Source organism: Rhinopithecus bieti, unplaced genomic scaffold (assembly GCF_001698545.2).
Source record: "Rhinopithecus bieti isolate Rb0 unplaced genomic scaffold, ASM169854v2 scaffold_8675, whole genome shotgun sequence".
Lineage (NCBI taxonomy): Eukaryota > Metazoa > Chordata > Mammalia > Primates > Cercopithecidae > Rhinopithecus > Rhinopithecus bieti.
The window spans coordinates 3,491,655-3,516,349 of record NW_016806447.1 but is presented as its reverse complement, the minus strand read 5'-3'; the positions used below and the strand labels follow the sequence as shown (position 1 = coordinate 3,516,349).

General features: G+C 41.4%; 1 protein-coding gene across 3 annotated transcripts in view; it reads left to right on the top strand.

Annotated features, from left to right (window-relative positions):
* Positions 1–24,695, top strand: part of SEPTIN11 (septin 11) — a 94,919-nt gene that overhangs the window by 36,655 nt on the left and 33,569 nt on the right. For all 3 annotated transcript variants that reach the window (XM_017876540.1, XM_017876539.1, XM_017876538.1), the window contains exons 2-3: positions 13,774–13,888; positions 22,983–23,178. In XM_017876540.1, coding sequence (XP_017732029.1) covers positions 13,774–13,888; positions 22,983–23,178 — 311 coding nt within the window. The remainder of the gene's footprint in view (positions 1–13,773; positions 13,889–22,982; positions 23,179–24,695) is intronic.

The following is a 24,695-nucleotide window of genomic DNA, read 5'->3' as shown; positions in this document are numbered from 1 at the left end:
TCAAGATCCCAGCCCCTAGTGTGCACACTCGGCATAACCCCCAGAACTTGTGAATATCACTCCCACAGGTAGGTTATGTTATGGCACAGCTGTCGTTTAGAAATGGAGATTGACCTGGGTGGACCTTACCTCATTAAACAGTCCCTTAAAAGGGACCAGACTATTCCTGAAGAAGGATATTTGAAATGTGAGAGGGACACAAGGGAGATTTTTCATTGCTAACTTTGAAGACAGAGGTGACCTGGTGGCTTGGAACCATCAGAGACTTTTTGGAACTGAGCACAGCCTCTGACAGTGAGTAAGGAGAGAAGGCCCTCAGTCCTACAGCTGCAAGGAATTGAATCTGCCCACATCTGGAATGAGCTTGGAAGAGGGTATTTCCTCAGAGCCTTGAGAGGACAACCTCCTTAGCTTGGCCCACACTTTGACTTGAGCCTTGTGATAATCCAGGCAGAAAGTCCAGCTATACCATGCCCAGACTTGTGACCTATGAAACTGACTGCTATTAAATGGATGTTGTTTCAAGACACTAAATTTGTGATAATTTGTTATATGTATATAGAAAACTAGCACATGCCCCACATTTATGTAAACAATCTCTATTCCATCCTGATAGTGTTCATCCAGGGCTGAGATTAAGACACGGTAGAACTCTTAGAGGCCAGGCGCGGTGGCTCATGCCCATAATCCCAGCACTTTGGGAGGCCAAGGCAGGCAGATCACAAGGTCAAGAGTTCAAAACCAGCCTGGCCAACGTGGTGAAACCCTGTCTCTACTAAAAATACAGAAATTAGCTGGATGTGGTATCAGGTGCCTGTAATCCCAGTTACTCAGAGGCTGAGGCAGGAGAATCGCTTGAAACCTGGAGGCGAAGGTTGTAGTGAGCCGAGATCGCGCTATTGCACTCTAGCCTGGGCGACAGTTTCAGGTAAAAAAAAAAAAAAAAAAGAACTCTTAGGAAGACTTGAGGATTTTGGCCATAATTGTTACTAATATTTGTAGAGCAAGACCAGATGTTAATTGGTATGTCTATTTCCTCAATATGTATCATAGTTTTGGTCATTTTTGGTATAATTCCTCAATTTTCAGGTGCTGGAAATGTGTCACTGGACTCATGTTCTAGGTCAGCCTGGATTAGGAACTGAACATGCTTTGGGAGGAGAAAGCAGCCAGGTTGTGACTGGGGGAAACAGCCCTGGTGCTTTTGTTCATGACTTGCTTTGGAACTGTATTGGATTTTTTTTCTTTTTTTTCTTCTCCCACAGAGACTGCCATCACATGGCCATTACTGTAACTGAAAATCCCCTGCCTTTTCAGAAAGGCACAGAAATACATGGTATCTTTCAGAAAGGAAGTGGCTAATTTATATCCGGTGATAATGGTGGCATCGGGAAGGAAGTGTCCCATCCATATTTCATTATTTGCTGATGAATGCATGCAGTGAATAGAAATAGATGAACTGAGCCACAATATTTCTCAAACAGGAAATACTGAGGAATGGATGTGTGAATATGAGTAGCACAGGACATAAAAAGTTGAGAAAAAAACTTCCAACTGCTTTGAGCCCCTTAATTCTCTTTGACCTCCTATTTGTCACTGTTTTGAAGATATTCCACAGGATAAAGACAGGGCAGGAAGGACAAAAATGACCCAAATAAACAACAGTGAGACAAGTGGGTGGTTTTATACTCTGCAAGAGACATGATATGTCTTAAATGGAACCGGGTTATTTGGGACCCCTTGGACAGCAGGAAAGTTTTGAAATGGTTTGTGACCTCTCCCCCACTTCCCTGTTTGCTTTGCTCATTAGTGTTCCTAGGTGGCTGCTGGGTGAAGGGCTTCTCATCATCTCCGATGTGGGCCAGTGCGAGAGAGGAGCTGCAGCATCTGTTTCTAATCGGGTCATGCCTTTCTAAGTACTTCTTGCCTGTTCGTCACATTGTTTCCCTCCCACCCTGTCTTCCTTGGAGTACTGCAGAATCTGTAAGCGTCCCTGGAATGCACATGTGGACCTTGTCATTCCCAAACAGACTTTCTGCTGGTCAGCACTTTGTAACGTTCGGCTGTTACAGGCATTAGTCACTTGGGCTCATAGAGAGACTGTGGTCTTTGGAAACTCAAGAATATGTCTTTTTTGTTGTTGTTAATTCTTGGCATCCAGTTAGATTTAACTTCTCAAGAGTTTACACAGACTTTTAGAAAAACGTTCTATCTCTAAGAAAACAGTGCTTTTGCTTTGTACAGTTTTTGTATTTTCACACTTGGTGGTGGTTTGCTGAAATGCTGTTTTGCTAGTGATTCCCCTCCTCCCCCTATCCAGGGTTGTAAGCGGCCTCTGGGGCTCTGTTCACTTCAGATACCTGTTTCTGGGGACAGCTTTTCAACAGAGTTTTTCCTAACAGGCATATGAGAAATTTAATTTCTGATGGAATGAAGGTGAAACTCTAGTCCCAGGCAAACCCGCCAGATCTCAGAGGAAATGTGGGCAGTTACCATTTTATCTGAAGGTAGGATGTAGAGACAGAAAAGGGGCTGCAGGTCCAGGTGGAAGAACGAGAACGAATGCAGCATGGTACGTCCAGGCCTGTTAGATTCGGCTTCATCCACAACCAGTGTGAGCTCTTATCTGCAAAGCAGGCCTAAGTGTAATGGAAAGAAGGTGGGCCAGGCACCAGGGTCCTGGGTTCTCCCACGCCTCACTCTGTCTCCACCTGCCCCATGCATAAAGAACACCAGTCAAGTAGCCATTGTACCTGTTTCCTTATCTGAAAATGAGAAGGTTGGAGAGTATGACTTCTGTTGAAACAACAACGCACATACAAATTTTGGTGAAGTTGAATGAGGGCAGCGTTAAGAGAAGTATCAAAGTCAGTCATTGGATTTCAGGGCTTAGGGATGGAAACCAACTGGTAGTAGAGTGGTTGTAGTTATGTCCAAAGGGCAGAGTGGGAAAAATATGACCAAAAAGGGTGTGGTGGGTGTTAACAGTAAATGTTTGAGGTATACATCTGGGCATAGAGGAGAAAAGCTAACATGGTACTGATGACTTCAAGTCTTCACTGTCCAATTCAGATAGGGGAGGGTTTAAGCTGATTAACCAGTGGACTTTTTTCTCCTGCAAGAGGGTGGAGATCTAAAACTGCAGATTTTATCAGATGCATGCTAATACGTGTTATTCTGGGGGACTTTCTGATACCTTGAAGTAGATGTTGCTGCTATTTGGTGTGAAAAAAATAGGAGGACTTGTTTGAATGGAGAATGGGGACAGGCTGAGTTCCACCGAGATGTTGGCTTAGAGATGCCTGGGCCGTGCTGTACAGCAGGAAGCCTAGCAGAGGCGAGTGGGCGGTGGGTCATGACAAGGGAGTTGTTAGCTTATGGTTGGCTACTAAAGTCATGGACAAGGATGCAATCACCCAAGAAAAGTGTGTAAAATGAGCTGATGAAAGAGAAATATGTTAATTAATTCCTACAGCAGCCCTGTGAGAGAATGTATCTTAAAGCCGACAAAACTGAGGCAAAGTTAAATACCCTAGGTCACACAGCTAAACTATGACAGAGGTGCTCTCGTCTTGACTTCACATGTCTGGCACCTTCCACTACACTTTTCCACTTTTCTGATTCCTCCTGTCACTTTCAACATGACTTAGTTCTACTATTAGAAAAATTAAGTTCTCCTATTTTACCCTCTTAACCTACCTATTAGCTACAATAAATACTGCGGGTTTACCTCCTCAAAAAAAGATATTTGGTGTTATTGTTATTGATGTTCCTGGATTTTAAAAATCTTATATATTTTCTATTACAAAAGTACAATTTTTTTCTTTTGTAATAATTCAAATGTCACAGAAACAAAACAATTAAAAGGTAACATTTTCCTAAAATCTTACCAGCCCCAAAGAAAACCCCCACACGGCATTAATTTTGTAAGGCTCTGGAAAAGCAAAATGTGTTCTTCTACTGGGAGTCTTTTGGAGAAAGTTACTTACGGATAGCACTTGGAATTGGGACAATTATTCAGTATTAATCAAGTGCTTTTTTGGTTATATGGTATGTTTTCCAGGGTGGCTCCCTGGGTTTGGCATTCCGAGCTCATCTGCCTGACTTTGTGACCTGGGGGCTGGCCCCTGCATGCTCCTGCTTAGTCTCAGCTTCCAGCTGCGCTGCACTGAGAAGTTGTTCTTTCCTTGTATTACCATATGGTTTTTCTCTTAAAAGTTCCCCATTGCCGCCTGGCGCTCTCTGTTCTGCTGCTTGTGTGAGACAATTTCCTTGGGGGTTTTCTTGGCTCTAGGCTTGGGATTTCATGGTATAGATGACAAGCAGAGTAGCAAATGTTGTTCAAGTCATCTTTAAAGAATGCAGTTCTCATTGGTAATGAGATGGTCCAGACATTTTATATTATGAAAGTTACCCCAGCAATGCTTAGCTTTGAAAGCATCCTGATGCTGGCTTCATAGCTGTGGTTTGGGTCGAAACTTTGCATTCCAGTGTTTTCCCTTTTGCATGAGAACTAAGGGCGTTTCCCATCTTCCCACTAATCTTCTTTTCTTTAAAAGAGAATATGAAACCAATTCAATACTTTCTAGAATGCAGTCAGGTAGCAGTGTGTATCTACAGAAGTGATTAATCAGGGTGCTTGAGTAAAACTTACTTTGCGGACAGTTTGTGACTCCAGAATTTCTCCAGATCCTGGGAAGTGGCTGGTGGTCAATCAAAGATTTTGTGTGCGAGACAGCATGTTCTTTTCTTTACCTCTCTTCGGCTCAGAGGCATCTGTGCTACTGAAATAGGACCTCAGAAAAAGACATGACCTAAGATGAAGGGGTATGTACCTCTTCTCTTTTCCAATTAGGTATTCTATAAGGAGAAAAGACAGAGCTCAAAGGAGTGTACCGCACATGTCTCCTCTGCCCTCTGCCGCCCAATGATTTCATCTCAGCTCTCTTTAAAATTGGACATCTGTTCCCTTGAAACCTGAGTCCTGATATTTCTACCTTCTCCCATCAGGCAGTGCTGCTCAGAAAGACTGTTTGTTTTCATCTGAATATATGAAACCTGCACATCAGCTGTACACAGGGGCCACCTATTAAATTAATATTCAACAGTGCTTTGGACTAATACCCATTTTTACATACTATAGGCTGGTGAATTCACTCAGAGATTGAGTAGTTAATCACATGAGTTATAAGGCGCACAGCATCCTGTCCTTTGGGTAGCTTTATGGTTATGTATTTGTGACTATTTGATTGACATCTGTGTGCCCCGTTACACTGTTTGCTCCATAAGTTGGGGATGCTTTGTTTTTTCATCATGGTATCCTTAGCATTTAATGTAGTATTCTAATTGGTACTCAATAAGTATTTGCTGATGAATGAAAGCATGTATAAAGATTTACTTTTCTTTTTGAGAACAGATGACTAACTTATACAAAGAAGTTATTTCCTAGGTTTTTTGTTTTTTTTTTTTTATTTTTGAGACAAAGTATATCACTCTGTCACCCAGGCTGGAGTACAGTGGCACAATCCTGGCTCATTGCAGCCTCTAACTCCTGAGCTCAAGCGATCCTCCTGCCTCAGCCTCCTAAGTAGCTGGGATTACAGGTGTGAGCCATTGTGCCCAGCCCTAGGTTTTGTTTTGAGGATATAAATCCACTTTTCAAAAATCTTGTGGATGACTGGAGATATAGCCAAACAAAAAGAAATTGCTTTTAAGCAGGGCATTTGTAAAAAGTGGGTACATAACTTTCTTAGCTAATTCATATGTGTTGTAGTTAAGCAGAAATGAAAAGTTGAGGTGGAAAACACAGGTTATGCACACAGATTTCCATTTGGTTTGGAGTTTCCCAGCATAATTGATAGAAACTCCCTTTCACGGGTCAATTAAAACTTGAGCCATCTTGATCTGGCCAGAGCAAATATGCTACCAGGAATTTTTCATCCTGTGTTGGCTTTCGTTAAGCAAAATGACAGAATTGGATTTATGCATCTCTAACATCCAGATTCAAGAAGCCTTAGAATTAGAAAAAACAAAGTACCAGAGACTTTGTTTAGGGGTCATTTGGTTAAATCTCCTCGCTTTACAGAGGAGGAAACATAAGTCTGAGGATTAAGTGACTTGGATCAGCATACTTTATTTATCCATAATCTGAGGCGTTGAGAAAAATGTAATCACCATGTCTTATTAATAAAAATCTCCAGCTCTCCACCTGAATACATAAATGTTATCTCTTAAATTAAAAAAAATAAATTTTAAAGAGAAAATATTTCTAAACTTAAATTGTAATACCCGATTTTAAAGGTAAAAATTAAATACTGCTTTCAGATGGAAATGTAATTTTAATTTGTTTGGATTAAACAATTCAAATATCACCTTGGTAACATGCTCTCTTGCTTCCACCTGCTGATAAGGATCAGAGGCTATGGGCTACCTAACCACATCTACCGAAACACTTCAGTTTTTTTTTTTTTTTTTTGAGATGGAGTCTCGCTCTGGCCCGGGCTGGAGTGCAGTGGCCGGATCTCAGCTCACTGCAAGCTCCGCCTCCCGGGTTTCCGCCATTCTCCTGCCTCAGCCTCCCAAGTAGCTGGGACTACAGGCGCCCGCCACCTCGCCCGGCTAGCTTTTGTATTTTTTTAGTAGAGACGGGGTTTCACCGTGTTAGCCAGGATGGTCTCGATCTCCTGACCTCGTGATCCGCCCGTCTCGGCCTCCCAAAGTGCTGGGATTACAAGCTTGAGCCACCGCGCCCAGCCAACACTTCAGTTTTAAAAGTAAAGAAAAAGGATATCACTTCAGTTTGAGTATGGTGAATAAAATCCATCTGGGCACACCGAGCTTGTTAATTTCAGTAGACCCAGGGCTGGATTAAAATATAGTCATGTACTGCTTTACAAATGCTCAGTCAATAATGGACCGCATATACAATTGTGGTTGTAAAACTGCACTTTTACTGTACCATTTCTGTGTTTAGATATGTTTAGATATACAAATATTTACCATTGTGTTACAGTTGCCTACAGTATTCAGTACAGTAATATTCTGTACAGGTTTATAGCCAAGGAGCAATAGGCTATGCCATATATCCTAAGTGTGTAGTAGGCTATACCATCTAGGTTTGTGTAAGCGTGTCCGGAGTTTGTTCCTGGTAGTAGGTTTGTGGTCCCGCTGACTTCAAGAATGAAGCCGCGGACCTTCATGGTGAGTGTTACAGCTCTTAAAGGTGGCACAGACCCAAAGAGTAAGCAGCAACAAGATTTATTGTGAAGAGCAAAAGAACAAAGCTTCCACAGCATGGAAGGGAACCTTAGTGGGTTGCCGCTGCTGGCTTGGGTGGCCAGCTTTTATTCCCTTATTTGTCCCACCATGTTCCATTTCTGTTGTATCAGAGTGCCCTTTTTTCACCCCTCCCCGTGATTGGCTACTTTTAGACTCCTCCTGATTGGTATGTTTTACAGAGCACTGATTGGTGCATTTTACAATCCTCTTGCTACAGAGCACTGATTGGTGCATTTTTACAGAGCACTGATTGGTGCATTTTATAATCCTCTTGTTACAGAGCACTGATTGGTGCGTTTTTACAGAGCACTGACTGATGCATTTTATAATCCTCTTGTTAGCTACAGAGCACTGACTGGTGTGTTTTTACAGAGCGCTGATTGGTACATTTTACAATTCACTTGCTAGCTACAGAGTACTGATTGGTGTGTTTTACAATCCTCTTGTAAGACGGGAAAGTTCTCCAAGTCCCCACTTGACCCAGGAAGTCCAGCTGGCTTCACCTCTCACAAGTACACTCTAGGGTGGAGTCCCCAACCCCTGGGCTGCCGACTGAGACCAGTCCGTGGCCTGTCTGGAACCGGGCTGCCCAGCAGGAGGTGAGTGATGGGCTACTCAGTATTACCGCCTGAGTTCTGCCTCCTTCAGATCAGCTTCAGGCATTAGATTGTCATAGCAGCCTGAGCCCTGTGGTGAACTGCGCATGGGAGAGATCTAGGTTGTGCGTTCCTTTTGAGAATCTAATGCCTAAAGATCTGAGGTGGGGCGGTTTCATCCCCAAACCAACCCTGTCTGTGGAAAAATGGTCTTCCACAAACTAGTCCCTGGTGCCACAAAGGTTGGTGACTGCTGCTCTAGGATGTTCACACAAGGACAAAATCACCTACTGGCATGTTTCTCAGAATGTTTCCTCATCGTGAAGTGGCACATAACTGCAGAAGCAGAAGTGATGGGGAATCCAGAATGCTTCCCAGCTGGGGAGGATGTGGCTTCTGCTGACTGCTGATTCTGCAAACAGGAATGTGACTCTGTGGCTTTTCCCCCAGCTTTGTAAATGAGTTTTCTCTTTAGGAATGGATTTTCTTCATGCTAGAATTGTCATTCTCTTTTTTTATTTCTTTCTGTTCACTTTGGTTTTATTGTGATTTTACCTTCTTCATATGTCCGAGAGCTTTGCTGGTCAGCAGCTTCTCCTGGAATGCCTAGCAGCAGTAATAGAACTTCTGATTAATTTCAGATTTTTAAATGATAGTTGCCTCTTCCTCCCAACTTATGTAGGTAAAGGAAGTCCAAGTTTCAGAAGACCTATTAAGTGCTAGGCACTCTCATCCGTACCTCCTTATCTCCTCCCAACAACCCTGCCAAGGAGATATGTATGAGAGAGCCTAGCACCTCTTCCTGTTTTCACTGAGGGCAGAACAGAGACTAAAGCAAGTAGAAAGCAAAGCTGGGATTCAAACGCATGTCTGTCTGACTCTAAGCCTTTTGCTGCCCTTCTCTTTTGAAGCAAGATTTGGAATTGTGGAACGTATTTTACAGCAGTGCTCAGAATGTAGGTGGTGGCACACATTCTTACATAATTTGTTTTATAATTATCTCAATAATGAAGTCAGCTGGGAATTTTCTGAAAAGCTACCAATTATACACTTCAAGTATACATTCATAAGAAAGTGACCTTTTGGGCATAGATAACATTTATCCAGAAGGGTTCTGCAAGCTGAGCTTTTGTTTCACTGATAGATTTGGGGAACTTTAGCCTTCCTAAAAGGTATCCCCTTAATTTCCCTAGCCAAAAACTACTACTTCTCCATGCCTTCCCATAGTTGAGGCCATGGTATTGATGACTTTTATCCTTCATAGTCCTACATTTACATCTGTCCTAGCTCTACTATTACATTGTAAAACCTCTTAAGGGTCGGAACTGCAGTGTTGATCAATGAATAATAAAAATAACATATTTTAGCTCTCTTAGTGCTTTGAGCAGTGAGTATTTTTGAATAAACAAATAAATAATTGTATCTAAGAGGATATGTTCTGAAAAGAGAAAAGTGAAATTGTCAAGTGAAAAACAAGTTTATTTTATACCATAAAGGTTGGTCATAATCCATTTCAAGATGCAGTGGGCTGTAGAAATTATCTAGTTACAAAGCATCACTAGGCAGATTAGCAAATGGAGGGCTAAATCAGTTCAGGTCTTATACTTACTTAGTGGTTCTGTGTTGGCACTATCTTTTCAGAAATGGTTAAAACTAAGCATTATATTATAGGTTTCATATGCCATCACTACAAAAATCAAAGTTTGGTCTTGGCGTTGCCAGGATCAGTGAAAATATACTTGGAGCTACTTTGCCAGTTTTAATTCTCAATTTCCATCTCTTATGGTTGCCAAAGAATCATGGTTTTCAGAGAGTATTTTTTTCCTTCTATTTTAATATATTGGATTTTTATAACAGCTGAAATCATTGTACTGTCTGGGGCTACCTGGGAACTTAATAAATCATCATGAGACAACAATGACAATGTTCGACAGCTCTGGAACCTGACTTCCTGGGTTCCAATTTCAGCACCTTGATTTTACTAGTTGGGAAACCTTGGGCAAGTTACTAAATGGTGCCTCTGTTTTCTCATCTGTAAATTGAGTTCTGATAATAATGTAACTAATTTATAGAATTGTTAAGAGAGAGAAGTTAGAGAAGTTAGGGCTTTTCTGGAGCATTGGAAATGGTCAATAAATGTTAGCTGTTATTATCATGATGGAATTCCAAATAGCTTGAGCCGCTTTTCAATCAGTATTTTCCTTTTAGTGGTCAGAAGAATGTTTAGTGAAATTTTCCCCAAGATTTCATAATAAAGACAATGATGGAGGTAGAATTTTATTGGGATCTGGAAGATTTGGATATGTAAACACTGGCTGTAAGGCCCTTTCACGTAGAGGAAATAATGTGACTAAGTTCTGATGGGAAGAAACCTGGGTTTGTCCCAAGAACAGGGGTCATTTAATTTAACTGCAGTATAAGGTGCTCCCTGGGGAGAAGTGGGAGATTCAGTAGGAATGGAGATTTGGGGTTAGCCCATGGGGCCCTGAAATGACAGGCCAAGGAGTTTGGATTGGGGACCTTGAGTACCGAGATCCCCAGCAAGGTGGAGGGAGGAAGTATTAGAGAGGGTGACATCAAGTCAGGGAGGCCAGTTGGGAGGCTGTTGAATTAGTAGGAATAGAAATGTGGAGGATGTAGTATTGATAAGACTTCAGAGTTGATGGTGGGAGGGGAGGTGGTCTCAAGCATGGCTAAGTACTGTTAACAGCAATAGGGAACTCTGGAGAACGGGCGAGTTTGGGATAGAGGAATATGATTTCAGTGTCATAAACATCAAGTTTGAAGTACAGATGGGACAACCAAGAGAAGTGTTCCTCTGATAGAAATTCAGAGCTGGACACCAAGCAGAGTTCAATATTAGAGATAAATTCAGAGTCATTTCCCGATGCGTTAGTGTTAACGACGTGGAATATATGCAGTTCCCTGAAACTGGGCCTGGAGACTCAAAAAAGACACCACAATCCTTGGCTTGTGGCAGCTAAGGGAAGAGCTATAAAATGCTGGACTGGAGGGATCCGGTTCAGCTGCTGTGCTGGAGGCACTGGGTCAGGTGCTCAGAGCTGCCCTGTGCAAGTCCTCCAGTGCCGTTCTCTCCAGTTTTTAAGCCTGTTCATAAACCAGAGGAGGAACCTCTTTTTCCCTTTCCCTCATCACATACTGATGGGCATTGACTCTCAGGTTTCCTTTAATACTGGGCAGAGAATTAGGCTCAAATTATGAAATGTAAAAACTATTATAAAATTTACATATTCTATATTACAGTGTTAGAAGACAGACTCTAAAGATACAACTTTAAATTTCAAAAATGTCAAGACCAAACTGTTTTATAACCCTTCATTTTGTATGTGGTTTTCAATGGGTATAAAAATACTTAGTGGGTGTGTGGGTGGCTTCTCGTGTTTTGGAAACGGTGAGAATATGAGATGCTGAGCTTTGGGTTCTAGGATGAGAGCTATAATTACTAACTCTGATTCTTTCCCAGGATTGGTTCATAGGTGGATATCTGGTATCTAAAAACCCAGCAATCCAGAATCCAGAGCAATAAACCATTCTCCCCTCCTCCTGAAATTAAAAGAATTATGTGGCGGTGGAGAGAGGGAATGTGGGATGATGGTTCTGCCCTGCGCTGTCTCTCTCATACCGTTCACGAATGGTTGAAGTCAGTGATGCAGCAGAAATGAAGGCTGGTGCCATGGCTTCTCCTAGCCTGATACACAAAAGCTACCGCACAGCTCGGTAGAAAGCATTCTAAAAATAACCCAGGACTCATTTCAAACCCTCCTCCCCCAAGTCTTGGCGGATGTGGTAAACACCCTAAAAATACCTGCTGTCTGAACCTTTGAGGTATCTAAAGAGGAAGGGGCAGGTACAAGGATTGGGGTTGGAAGAAGTACAACATTGTTGGAAGGCTTGCCCAGCTACAAGGACTGCTGCCCACTGGGGCCTGCCTTCGAAGCTGTTTGGTGAGCTGCCTACCATACCATCCTGTTCAAGGATAAGTGCCTACTCTTGAGTCTCGTATTCACTGTTGGCAGGTTTCAAGGAAACTATTCATAGACTAGACATCTGTTGTCTGTCCCATTGACCTCAAATCTGCAGCTGCTACCATGGTATTCAGGCAGCGTGGTGGCTTTTAGTCTTATTTCACAGAATCAGAATTTCAGCTGATATGGACTTTAGACATTGTATTATTAATAAAACCATTGAAGTCCTTTAGAATCACTGCATTTCTGGAGTCACATTTCTGTGCCTATATGGTGACCACAAACATTTGAAATGGGGTCTTAGTCCTTGCTTATTAAAAGAAATCACCCTCACCCTCACGATTATGTAACATAAAAATAGGATGATGAAAACCAGTACTTTGAAAACATTGACTAAGTGATCCTGTGCATGTGCAAAGCTTTCTTCTTTTTTTTTTCTTTTTTTTTAAATAAAATGAAACTTTGAAGCTGGGAGTGGTGGCACATGCCTGTAGTCATAGTACTTGGGAGGCCGAAGCTGGAGGATCACTTGAGCCCAGGAGTTTGAGGCTGCAGTGAGCTATCATCACGCCACTGCACTCCAGCCTGAGTGACAGTGCAACCCTGTCTCTAAAAAAATAAAAATGGCTGAGTGCGGTGGCTCACGCCTGTAATCTCAGCACTTTGGGAGGCCGAGGTGGGTGGATCACCAGGTCAGGAGTTTGATACCAGCCTGGCCAACATGATGAAACTCCGTCTCTACTAAAAATACAAAAATTAGTTGGGCATGGTGGTACGTGCCTATAATCCCAGCTACTCGGGAGGCTGAGACACTAGAATTGCTTGAACCTAGGAGGCAGAGGTTGCAGTGAACTGAGATCGTGCCACTACACTCTAGCCTGGCGACAGAGTGAGACTCCATCTCAAAATAAATAAATACAAAATAAAAACAAATAAATAATAAAAATAAAACTGGAGCTTTGAGGATCATTTTCTCAGCTGGACTCCAGTATTTTGAATATAAAGTTCATTGACAACACAGCCAGAATACCAGGAGTCGTGTCTCCAAGGAGAAGACTTTCAGTATCTAATTTCTGAAATTGCAAACCATAACCATGATATTATAACTGAGGGACTGTAGCTGATCTCTGCATCTTGCGAAAAAAGGGTTTCACAGATTATCTCCAGCACCCACAGGACACATTCAAAGTTGTGGGGTCAGCCAGTACCATTTGATATAACAGCATAAATCACCCAACAATTTTATTTTAGCTTCCAGCCATATCCTGTGTGATTTTTAAATGTATGATAACTACCTTACCCCAGTCTCCATTGGTAAACTCTGCAAAAGTCCAGCAGTTACAGAGTCTCTGCTAACTCAAGAAACCTGTGAAACTAATGGAGGAGAGGAAACCAGCTCATATGCTGAGAAATTTTAAATATGTTGCATTTATGGTGGGTAGAGCATTGTCATCATTGTAAGGAGTATGTATCCTCCACTGTGAGCTTTTCAAGTTCTTTGGTATCTGGAAGAGTGTTAAATATTTTTTCACTGTGAGTTGACAGTAAATTGAAAGCTTTTCTTGAATAATGAAAGTGATCAAAATGGCTGGAGGCTTTTGTGTTTTTTTTAGTCACTTAATGCATATCTGAAATAGTCACCTCTAGAAGCTCAAATTTCCCTGGACCAGTACACTTGTAACAAGGAGTGAGGTACCCAGGGAGATGGTCTGCTTTGGGAAACTGTGATTTTGTGGAAAGAGCATGGCTTTGGAGTTGTTAGTGCCCTCAGCTGTGTAGAAGCCAAGGCGGCTGTGGGGGTCTATTTCCATGTATGTCAAGGGAAGAAGAGGAGAGAATGTAATGTTTGTGATATGTGATATCCAGGTGGCGTGGTTCATGGACATTCAAATCTTTCTCCCCTGAAATTCCAGAATGAAGAGCTTCGAAACTTGTCTCTGTCTGGCCATGTGGGATTTGACAGCCTCCCTGACCAGCTGGTCAACAAGTCTACTTCTCAAGGATTTTGTTTCAACATCCTTTGTGTTGGTAAGTTATTCATCACCCACGCAGCAAGAAGTTTGATCCTTAGATATTGACAGGTGACTGTCGGAGAGACATGCTTCAGTGAAATAAGAATGACATGTTTATTCTCTTTTTTTTCATTAGTAAAGCAAGGCAAAATATCTGCCTTATACATGTCACAAGTTATAAAGATTGAGAGCCGTATGTAGGTAAATGCATTGTATGTTTTGTCATGTTACTCAGATTACTATTGGTATTTCTGTCACACAGTCAAGCAACTGATCATTACAATATCGTTAAGATCCCTTAAACATTTTACTTTGGACTAGGCCTCTGCCTTTGTATTTTTCTTCACCCCTCTAGCCATATCTTTTTTTTTTTTTTTGGAGGAGTCTTGCCCTGTTGCCCAGGCTGGAGTGCTGTGGGGCGATCTCGGCTCACTGCAGCGTCTGCCTCCCAGGTTCAAGCAATTCTCCTGCCTCAACCTCCTGAGTAGCTGGGATTACAGGTGCCCACCACCACGCCCGGCTAATTTTTTGTATGCCATATCCTTTTTGGACTAAGAAGAGGAAGGTGGAAAAGAAGGGGGATAAAGAAAATCAAAATATAAATTTCCTGTTAGTTTGAAGGAGAAATGTGCATGGAACAGATAATGGCTGTTCCTCTCTCCCCCATCACGCCTGATGAATGGCAGGTGAAACAGCAGTGAAGTGGTTTGGGCCATATTGTTCTGTTGGCATTGTCCTCTGGGCATTTCCCTCTGAGACATCACTTGGAGACAGACCAGAAAATTCTGTATGTAGCCAAGTGGACTGCCTTTTCCCTAAGCTTGGCAGAATGTGTCAGACTTACTTTTCTTGTCCAAGTAAAGCGAAGAGAATTTAGAAAAGGTGTGTGTTCAATGTGAGAACCACCATTTGCTTATTTGTCATTTATGGAAGTTGGGGGAAGTGCAGATATTTTCTTTTTTAAAAACTTCTTGAACCTCTTGATGACTTGACTGCATGTAGCCTCTGCACTGGGCATTCATTAGTAGAAAGTCACAATTGGCGGGCACGCTAGACCAACTTGCTCCCTGGCATTTTATCTTAAGCACTGGATAAGAGAAGGACTGGAGAGAAACAGGCCACAGCAGCCAACTCTCGTCTCATGCTTTCCCCTTTTCCCTACATGAAGCCTTTTAAAATTCAGCAGGAGACCTCCCGAATGGCAGCTAGTTCTACAGAGTGGCATGAATGGGTTGTCTTTTTTCTCATGATAAATGCTCATTGCAGAGCAGGGCAATTCTTCATTAGTATAGCAATTTGTTGGCAATTTGTTGGTTTTCTATTGAAAAGTATGCTAAATTGTAATCCCAGGCCAATTACTCTTCTGGCTTCTCTTCAGTGCCTCCCCAGCCCTGTCTCCAAAATCAGTTCTAAGAACATGTCTGAGAGTTCTGTCCTGGCTCTTGCAGGGGATGGTAGGGGAAAGCCTTCCGGTGGGATCCTGGTTTAACTGGGTATGTGGTGTGCAGTGGGGTGTGCTGGCTCAGGGGGTGACTCCTTGTGTTAAATAAGACAATTCGGATGCTGAATTCCTCAGAGGCCAAATTGATGTTGCCCTGTTAGATGTGTAAAGCAGCCCTATTCGGAGTCTCCTGGGTGGGTTACAATACCTGTGATTCTTAGATTTTTGTCAGGTTCTGTTCTTAAACATGTTTAAAATTAGTTTTTCAAACTAATGAACATAATACATATTTTTTGTTTAAAGTGTTACAAAATACTTCCCTTTCATCTCCCACTCCCATTTCCATTTCACAGAGATAACACTGTGGGATCTTTCTAGAAACTTTTGACGTCTTTCTGTATTAGGAAATTGCTTTTGGTGGCTTACAGTTCTGTAGGTAGGAGTCCAGTATGGGTCTGCAGGGCTGCATTCCTTCCTGGAACCTTTAGGGAGAGTGCATGCCTTCTCCAGCTTCTGGAAGCTGCCTGCATTCCTTGGCTCTTGGCTCCTTCCATCCATTTTCAAAGCCAGTCGCATCGCATCGCTCTCCTAGTATTTTTGTGTCAAAAAATTTTCCACAGAGAATTGCAGAAATACAGCTTAAATCCAGTTAAGACTCTCCCCCACCCTCCAACACACACTGAAAAGGTAATATGGTGAGTTGGGTAATTAAGAGCAGCTGGCTCCAGGAGTTCAACGAGCCCTGTCAGGCCTCTTTCTCTGGTTCTTTATCCTGCTTGCTTCTGCTTGCTTCACATTCAGGCATTTTCCTCACAACAGCAGCCTGGCTCCGTCAGCATCACCAGCCAAGCAACCTCAGGGGAAGGAACAAGGCATTCCTGACACGTCTCACCGAACAGTCAGGATTTCACTGATTGGCCAGGACTCAGTCACACGCTCAGCCTCGGGGGAAGATGGGGTCAGTTCACTCCAAAACATACGAGGGTCCCCATAGGCAAGAAGACAGGATCAGAAAGGAGATAGAGCCTGGGAGAGGGACATACTGGACAGATAAAAACAGCTTTCTCACAGTTATGGTGCTTTCTTGTTTTGCTTTTACACAAATGAGATCATGCTGTTCATCTCGTGCATTTTCCTTTTTTCAGTCCACAAGAAGTCCTGGATGTCCTTCATTGTCAGCATATCTAACTCTCCAGGTCGTTTTCCATAACCCTTTGGAGCCCTTTGTTTGGGGCCAGCATGAGGTCTTTGGGAGATAGGAGTGTCAGCATTAAATATCATCCTCAGAAAGTTGAATATCAAATCCCTTTGCCATAGATATTTTATGGCATAATATCTTTATAAGAAAAAACTTACTGTCAATCAATAGTCCATCTATTTTTAAAGTAAGAGCCTATAAAAAGTAGATCAAAATATTTGGACAGCCACATAGAGGAGTAGGTGTTATATTTAACTTAAGAGCATCCATGGTAATTTTTCCTCCTTATTTACTCCCTCTTACTGCCCATTTGTTTATTTTGCACAGTATTCACATGTGATACTTATAGCGTGAATTTACTTACTTGTGATAAATACGGGAGGGAATTAAGGATAAAAAATAAAGTTATGATCCCAGTAAGGAAAATTTTTACCAAAAAGGTCTCAGAATTGTAATTTTGTTTTGTGGCATGAGGCTGTAGGTTGAAAGAATGCACAGGAAATAAACCAGAGCAGAAAATGGTCCTGGCATGAACTAAGTCTAGTTTCAGAGATACTGAATTAAACTTCTGCTGCTAGAACCCATCTCTGTTGGTCCTGGGAAGGCACGTAATAGAGGAAGAATAGTTTTCATTTCACTGGGAAGAGAATTCTGATGTTAAATGAGATAACAGAGAACACCCAGGAGTTCATCATTCCCCCACTGTCTGTTTTGCCACAACACACCTAAATCACTCCTGAAGCTACATTTTAGTTTAAATAAAGCCTTTCATGTTTTACCCATGCTGTAATTCTCCAGAGAATCTAAATTAGATCTAAATTAGCATTTAGCCTTTTTCTATAATTTTAAATTTGTATGTCTTTCTCATCCATTTTCCAAAATGATACTAACTCTAGGAAAAAAACCTTATCAACATTGATCCAGCTGTCTGTCTGTTTCTTGTGAACATGCAAAGGTGAATAAGATACTGTAACATCTCTGCTTTTGAAGAAGAGCCAATTTGATAGTAGAGTCAAAGTAAATTAGTAATACATTTTGAAGCAGAAAATTTTTCCACAATTCAACCTTAATTGTTTTGAGGGGATGAGAGAACAGGAATTGAAAACAGGTAAGTGAAGTGTGAGGCCATCTTAGCCAAGGTATAGTGTCAACATAAATTGTGGAAATTTACAATCAGATCTTAAACATTTTATCCCATCTTGTTTTCCAGGAAAGGATGTAAATGGCTTATAGGGTAAAATGAATAAAGACAAAATTAACCCTAGAAAATAAAGATGAAGCCAGGGATAGAATCAGAACTCAAAGTGTGCCATCAGGCCTGCCTATAGCAATTAGTTGATGAAGTATTACGTTTTTCTCTCAGCTTAGTGGTCAGAGCATGGAGAAAACTATTAATTCACTCATTCATTTAGCAGATATTTAATGAACATGTGTTATATGCTAAACACAAGCAAAAAGTTTAACATACGACAGATTTATAGTATCTATAAAGTAAAAACAAAATGATTGCTCCAGATGAAACACAGCTTTACCTGGAAAAATTTCTCGATGGATTTTCAGAAAAGAGATTTGGTGTATGTAGTGGTCTGGGTTCCTGGGCATCCTCTAAGTCAGTGCAATTGTTTAATGAAATGCCAGGTGCCACAGGCTGGCTCATCTTATGCCAGAGTATGTTTCATCAAAGGTGATTCTATGAGGAACAAGAACAACGCAACTTAGGTATGTAGCTTTCTGACTCTCTGATTCCATCCAAGAGTAAAATCTAGAATATTTAGGGAAGGCAGGCAGATCCCTATGCATAGTTACTTACCCAAGTAGCCAGTCTTGGCAATTAGAGTAAAAGATGCTGAATCACAGATCAACAATTTGTTCAGTCTACAGTTATCTTCTAATTAATAATACAATCCCTGTTTTTCCCTTGCCTTGTTCATCTTAGAGCTCGTGGGTTAAATAAGCCTGAGAATAGAATGGAAAAGGTAGGACCGCTTTCCCCTGTGATGTGGGCATCATGTTCACTAGCATTGGCAGGAACAGGAAAAACAAGCCCCAGATAGCACTTCAATGGGGTCTCTAATTACTGTAACAATAGAGTGGTTAGGCAGATGAATTTATGATAGAATAAACAACAGACTCTGAAAAAATATACCACAGTGGCATATCTCTGTATAAATCACCACCATGATCATTTTTGTTTTCTATTAATGTTTTTTTTTTAAGATGGGGTCTCTCACTCTATCGCCCAGGCTGGAATGCAGTGGTGCGATATCTGCTGACTGCAACCTCCGCCTCCCAGGTTCAAGGGATTCTCCTGCCTCAGCCTTCCGAGTAGCTGGGATTACAGGCGCCCACCAGCACACCTGGCTAATTTTTGTATTTTTAGTAGAGACAGGGTTTCACCATGTAGGCCAGGATGGTCTCGAACTCCTGACCTCAGGTGATCCACCTGCCTCAACCTCCCAAAGTGTTGAGATTACAGGCGTGAGCCACCGTGCCCGGCCTGCAATTAACTTTTAATAAATGTCTCCTTTGTGCCAGGCACTCTGCTAGGGAGTTTTGAAATACTTTAAAGTTAGTGTTAGTCATTGATTTTTCTGAAAATATTGTTATGGTTGTTTGGTTTGACTTGGAACCTGTGCCTAGTAGGCTTTTAGTTATTCAGTTAGAAAGAAATTTTTGTCTTATGGGTCCTCAAAAGTATAGATGAGATTCCGCTTACAAAGATTAGAGAGAGGCCTCAAAAACGAATCCCAGTGCTTCAGGAGGCCAAGGCAGGAGAAATGCTTGAGTCCAGGAGTCTGAGACTAGCATGGGGAACACAGTGAGACCCTGTCTGTTACAGAAAAAAAGCTAATGCATTGAAAAACTTCCCTAGTTCTTCTGGAGTTCCTTTTATTCCAAAAGCTGTCATTTCCTGCTGAACTGCTTTTGGTGAATCACACTGCTGCTGGAGTTGCCATGTCTAATTACAGCTCTTAAAAGCACAGAGCATAGAAATGGAAAGCAAAGCACACCAAAGTTTAGAGGAACAGTGGTTTTTTTCAACCCATTGATTAACCCTGTGCTATAAGTAGGGCCTGGTATGCTAATTGTTTGTAATTTCCACCTTAATGTAAATGATAATTAAAATTACCGTGCCTTTAAAAAAAAAAGTATGGTGTTCCTGATTCACATGGGTGCTTAAGTAATTTTCAATCTAGTAAAATAAGATAATTTCAGTCTTGTCCAGGTAACCTAGAATCCTTGCCATGTAATTGAAGTCTTTATTGCTATTCTTAGGGAAGAAGATGAAAGTTAAGTAGGCCACTTTCTACTGACAAGAGTCTTTCCCATAAAGGAGAAACTTTTATATGGCAGATCTGCTTTTGTGCCTTTTTTGTCCTAAAAATAGGTAAATCCTGAAAAGAAGTTGGCTCTGCTTGAGAATGTTACACTTGTAGCATGTACTTAAAATGACTCAAGTACCTTCAGTATCAACTACTAGTGAGAACCCTGTTTTATTTCTGTATCCACTACACAGTAACTTTGTTTTGCTCAAAGTTAATTTGTTAAGCCATGGATGGTGAGTATTAACTTGTTAAACTCTTTCAGGTTAGGGATCAGAGACTGGTTTTATATTGCTTTTATGGAGGGTTTTTTTTTTGTAAGACTATTCAGGAAAGTAAGGAAGACAGGAAACCGTCTCAACCACTGCACAACCAGACCCCATAGAGATCTGGAATGACATTTAGGATATTACAGAAGTGCAAACAGGTGTCAGTGTCTGTTTTCGTTCAGTACTTCATCCCTGCACCTAGGCTTGTCACACAGTGAGCACCCAGGCATTAATTTCATGATGGATTTCCAATACTCTACGCCATCTATCTGCTCTTTCCTGTATTCCCAGCCCACATTCTGTCTGCAGCATGGCTTCTGTTTACTTACAGCCTTTGCTGCCTCATGGCTTCTGCTTACTTACCTCTCTTTGTATATTGTTTCTTTTTCATGCCTTCACACTGTGTGGAGATTGCATGTATCTCATTCAAACACCCAAAGAGAAAAATTGTGATTAGATAGGCCACTCTCCAATGTGGAGCCCCAGCTCATAGTGAAATGATTGTGCTTTCGTGGTTGCCTTTAGGTCAGGACCTATCCATGGTCTAGTTGTCTGTGGCCAACTAGCAGGGTCATGGGTGTAAAGGATGGTCTTGCTTATAAGGGGAAAGCAGTTATGACAAACACTTAGAATGTTGTTCCCATAATAATAAATTAGAGTCTGACTGGTATTATTCAGTCATGTTCTAGACCAGATTCTAAGATGTGGGAGACCACCCTATCAGGCTAGTTTCTTGAATTCTCAGAACTTGGCACAGAACTTGTACATAGTAGGCACTGGAAAAATACTGGCTGAATGAAGCCTGACTAAAGAGGAAATTCTATGATCTTAGATGTTCAGGGACACAACAGGAAAGGTTAAAGAGTAAGATGAATGTACTTGGCCAACTTTTACCCTATAAGTGAATCATCATGGTTAGAGGCAAGCCATATAAGGCTTTTCTAATCAGAGAAAGTTCAAATCCAGAAAGACTTCATCCTCCTTCACTTTTGTATTATGTTGGAAAGCAATGAGTATACAATACAGAATTTAAAACTAGTAAGTAGATTTTGTCATTATAGTGCGAGGGTTGCCCAGAGTTTTTCTTTTTTCCATAGAACACTACCATCCTTAAAGTCACTATAGCAATCCTTAGAAGAGAGGATGCTCCTAGGAACATATTGGGATTAGAAGTTGTTGAAAGGGCTGTTCTATATTGGCAAGTTTAAATCGAGCTGGAAATCTAATTGAGAAATTTTCCAGATTAAGAAAGAAAAAAGGTATCCCTAGGGCTAATGTTTCTGGATTTCTACCCCCTCCTCTTCATCATCATATGCTCAGCCATGAACATAAGGCTGTTTTTTCTCATTGCCAACTGTCTTTGACTCAACATAAGAATTAGAATTAAGAGAGGGTTTTGCTTGGTGTTATTTTGAGGGTTGGGCTGCAGTTCTTCACAGCTCCACATTTGGGTGTCGCTATGTGATTGGTATAGTGGTTCCAGATACCTGCCACTCTGCTTTGCACATATGAGGCCTCGGTAAACACTTACTGAGTTGAATTATCAGTGTAAACGATAATTGTCAGTGTAAATAAGGTCATTTAACGTAATTTACTTTCATTGTCCCAAACTTCACTCTGAAGCTGGGAAAACTATCTAAGAAGCCACAAATGTTTGGCTTCTTGACTCCAGCTGGATAAAGAAAAATAACAATATGGAGGAATTAATATAACCATAACTGGAAAATGTTAGGCAGTCAGTTTTCTCTGTAATAGTAAAATCAGGCTGCTGTTCTGTCTTGGTTGAGTGCAGGTGTTGGAACCATACAGACTTGAGTTAGAACCCTGGTTCCACCACTTAGCAATGACTTTAGGCAAGTTATTCATAAGTCTTATCTAAGCCTACTGTTCCATCTTGAACATGGAGGAAACAATAGTACCTATTTCATGGGAGTAGAAGTAGGGTTTAAATGAGATAATGTAGCCAGGCGTGGTGGCTCATGCCTGTAATCCCAGCACTTCGGGAGGCCGAGGCAGGTGGACAATTTGAGGTCAGGAGTTCGAGACCAGCTTAGCCAACATGGCGAAACCCTGTCTCTATTAAAAATACAAAAATTAGCCAGGCATGGTGACATGGGCCTGTAATCCTAGCTTCTCAGGAGGCTGATCTGGGAGGATTGCTTGAATCCAGGAGATGGAGGTTGCAGTGAGTCAAGATCGTACCACTGCACTCCAGCCTGGGTGACAGAGCGAGAATCTGTCTCAAAAATAAATAAATACATACATATATACATACGTACATAAAGGAGATAATGCACTAGAAGCTCTTGCCACCGGGGTTGGCACAAAGTGAGCACTCAGTGACGTTAGTTAATATTGTCATCAAGAGTGTTATTTTGAATAATGTAATTCTTTTCTATGACACGGTATCATATTGATGTTGAATTAACTGATCTTTTAGGTAATTCAGTGTAAATGGAATCACTTGTTTCAAGTAACAGAAATTCAATAGTATATAGTCTTTTATCCCTTAAGTAGTATAGTTTTATACTCTGACATTTAGGAGAGAAAGAGATAAAGTTCATGTTCTTGTAATATACAAACTGAGCATGGGCAAACTTGCAAGTACCGTTTTTCTATCCAGAGGTAAAGAAGAATCTCTTGATCTGTAAATTTGAAATCCTGTCTGCGAAATAGTTTCTGAAATTCATTGAGGCATTTTTAGAAAGGTATTCCATAGATTACACATAGAAAGAATTATCTCTTCACAGTGGCATTTCTGGTGACAGTTTTTCTTTTTTAAACTTTATAATCATGACTAATGAAAAAATACTGATGAACTGAACTCATGTCTGAAAGACATTGACCCATTCTCTAATTTTTCTTTTGTGGTTACGTAGGTGAGACAGGCATTGGCAAATCCACGTTAATGGACACTTTGTTCAACACCAAATTTGAAAGTGACCCAGCTACTCACAATGAACCAGGTGTTCGGTTAAAAGCCAGAAGTTATGAGCTTCAGGAAAGCAATGTACGGCTGAAGTTAACCATCGTTGACACCGTGGGATTTGGAGACCAGATAAATAAAGATGACAGGTACATCTTGGGATTTTGGGGGGACATAAATGGATGAGGAGATAGCAGGATCCATCCCAGGTAAATTTAAAGGCCAAATGTTTTGGGGGTTTTTTAGTTGTGGGGCTTCGTCCTCTATTGCCTAAAAGGTGTGATATTCTTGTCCTCTGAGAATTTTTTTGAGAATGTTCTTCCTGAGGGAAGTTTTTAATTCTTAAAATTTCGTTAAGATTCAAAAATCTCAGGATTTTGTTCACATTCCTTCTCAAGAGCACCAATTCTGTTCATCAGTCTCAACCTCAGATATCTTATGACTGTTTTACATAGTACATTCATTCTCAAAAGGAGTTTGAGAAAGTTAAAATAAAACTGCCCCAGGCCCAAAGGTGATTGTAGAATGGGGCTTCCAAAAACATCTTTGAGCAGTTACAACATTATGGGCATAAGTGTCTACCTGCTTAATGTGACCAGCATGTAGACATGAACAGCAAATCAGTAAGTTAGGGTGTGTTTGCTTATGGCTCAGACACTTCAGTTGTATCAGGATTTTTTTCCATATTCTGTAAAACTGTATATTATATGCATGTGTTTTGTAAAGAGGAACTCGCCTATTTTTATCTAGAAATGTGTATTGCCTAGATATATTTTAACTATTCCTGATAAAAGTATGAGCACCACAGTAATGACAGAGAAATATTTAATTCATTCTTTAGCTGAGCACCAAGCTCTTTATTTTATCTATAAAGCACTTTAAATACTCTTCAGTAGACATTGTCCCGTGATAACAGGAACAATTGTTAGATAGAGTGAGAAAGATTTTATTTTGCATCTGGCCAAAATGGGCTATCTGTACATTGTGTTGGGGCAGGGAACAAGTTCGGCTCTGACACTACAGCTGAGCAGTTGCTCTTAATATATGACCTCAATGACAAGGAGTGATGGAGAGGCCCCTGCCTGAAGGCTGTTTGTAATGCCAAGGGTAGTAAATGAAGAGAAAGCCCTGGTCATAAGGAAAGGGGCACAAGTGCATTGTGGGAGCTGGGAAGAGAGCCAGGGGGTTCCAATCATTGCATAGTCACAGAACATACCCAGAGCAAGGCCTGTTCTCCACCTCTCAGACCCGTATAGATTTTCTCCCTGGGGTTAGGAAAAATCTTATTCTTGCATTCCTTCATTGGAAGACAGTAACTGTACTTTTCAGGATCCCTCCCCTAGGAATGAGAACCATCCTCCACATAGCCTCTTGCTGAGATTCCCTGTGCTCTTCCAGCTCACTGGGATTGCCACAGTGCTGCCACTCGATTTTTGCCTCTCCCCTAAACTGGGACTTTCCCTCGGGCTGCTGATGCCTTTTCACTTCCCAACCAACACTCAGCAGCAAACAGCTAGGACAATGCATATCCTCGTATTTGCAGCTGGAGCCCTCCTTAAGAAATTATCTGACTCTGCCGGGCGCGGTGGCTCAAGCCTGTAATCCCAGCACTTTGGGAGGCCGAGACGGGTGGATCACGAGGTCAGCAGATCGAGACCATCCTGGC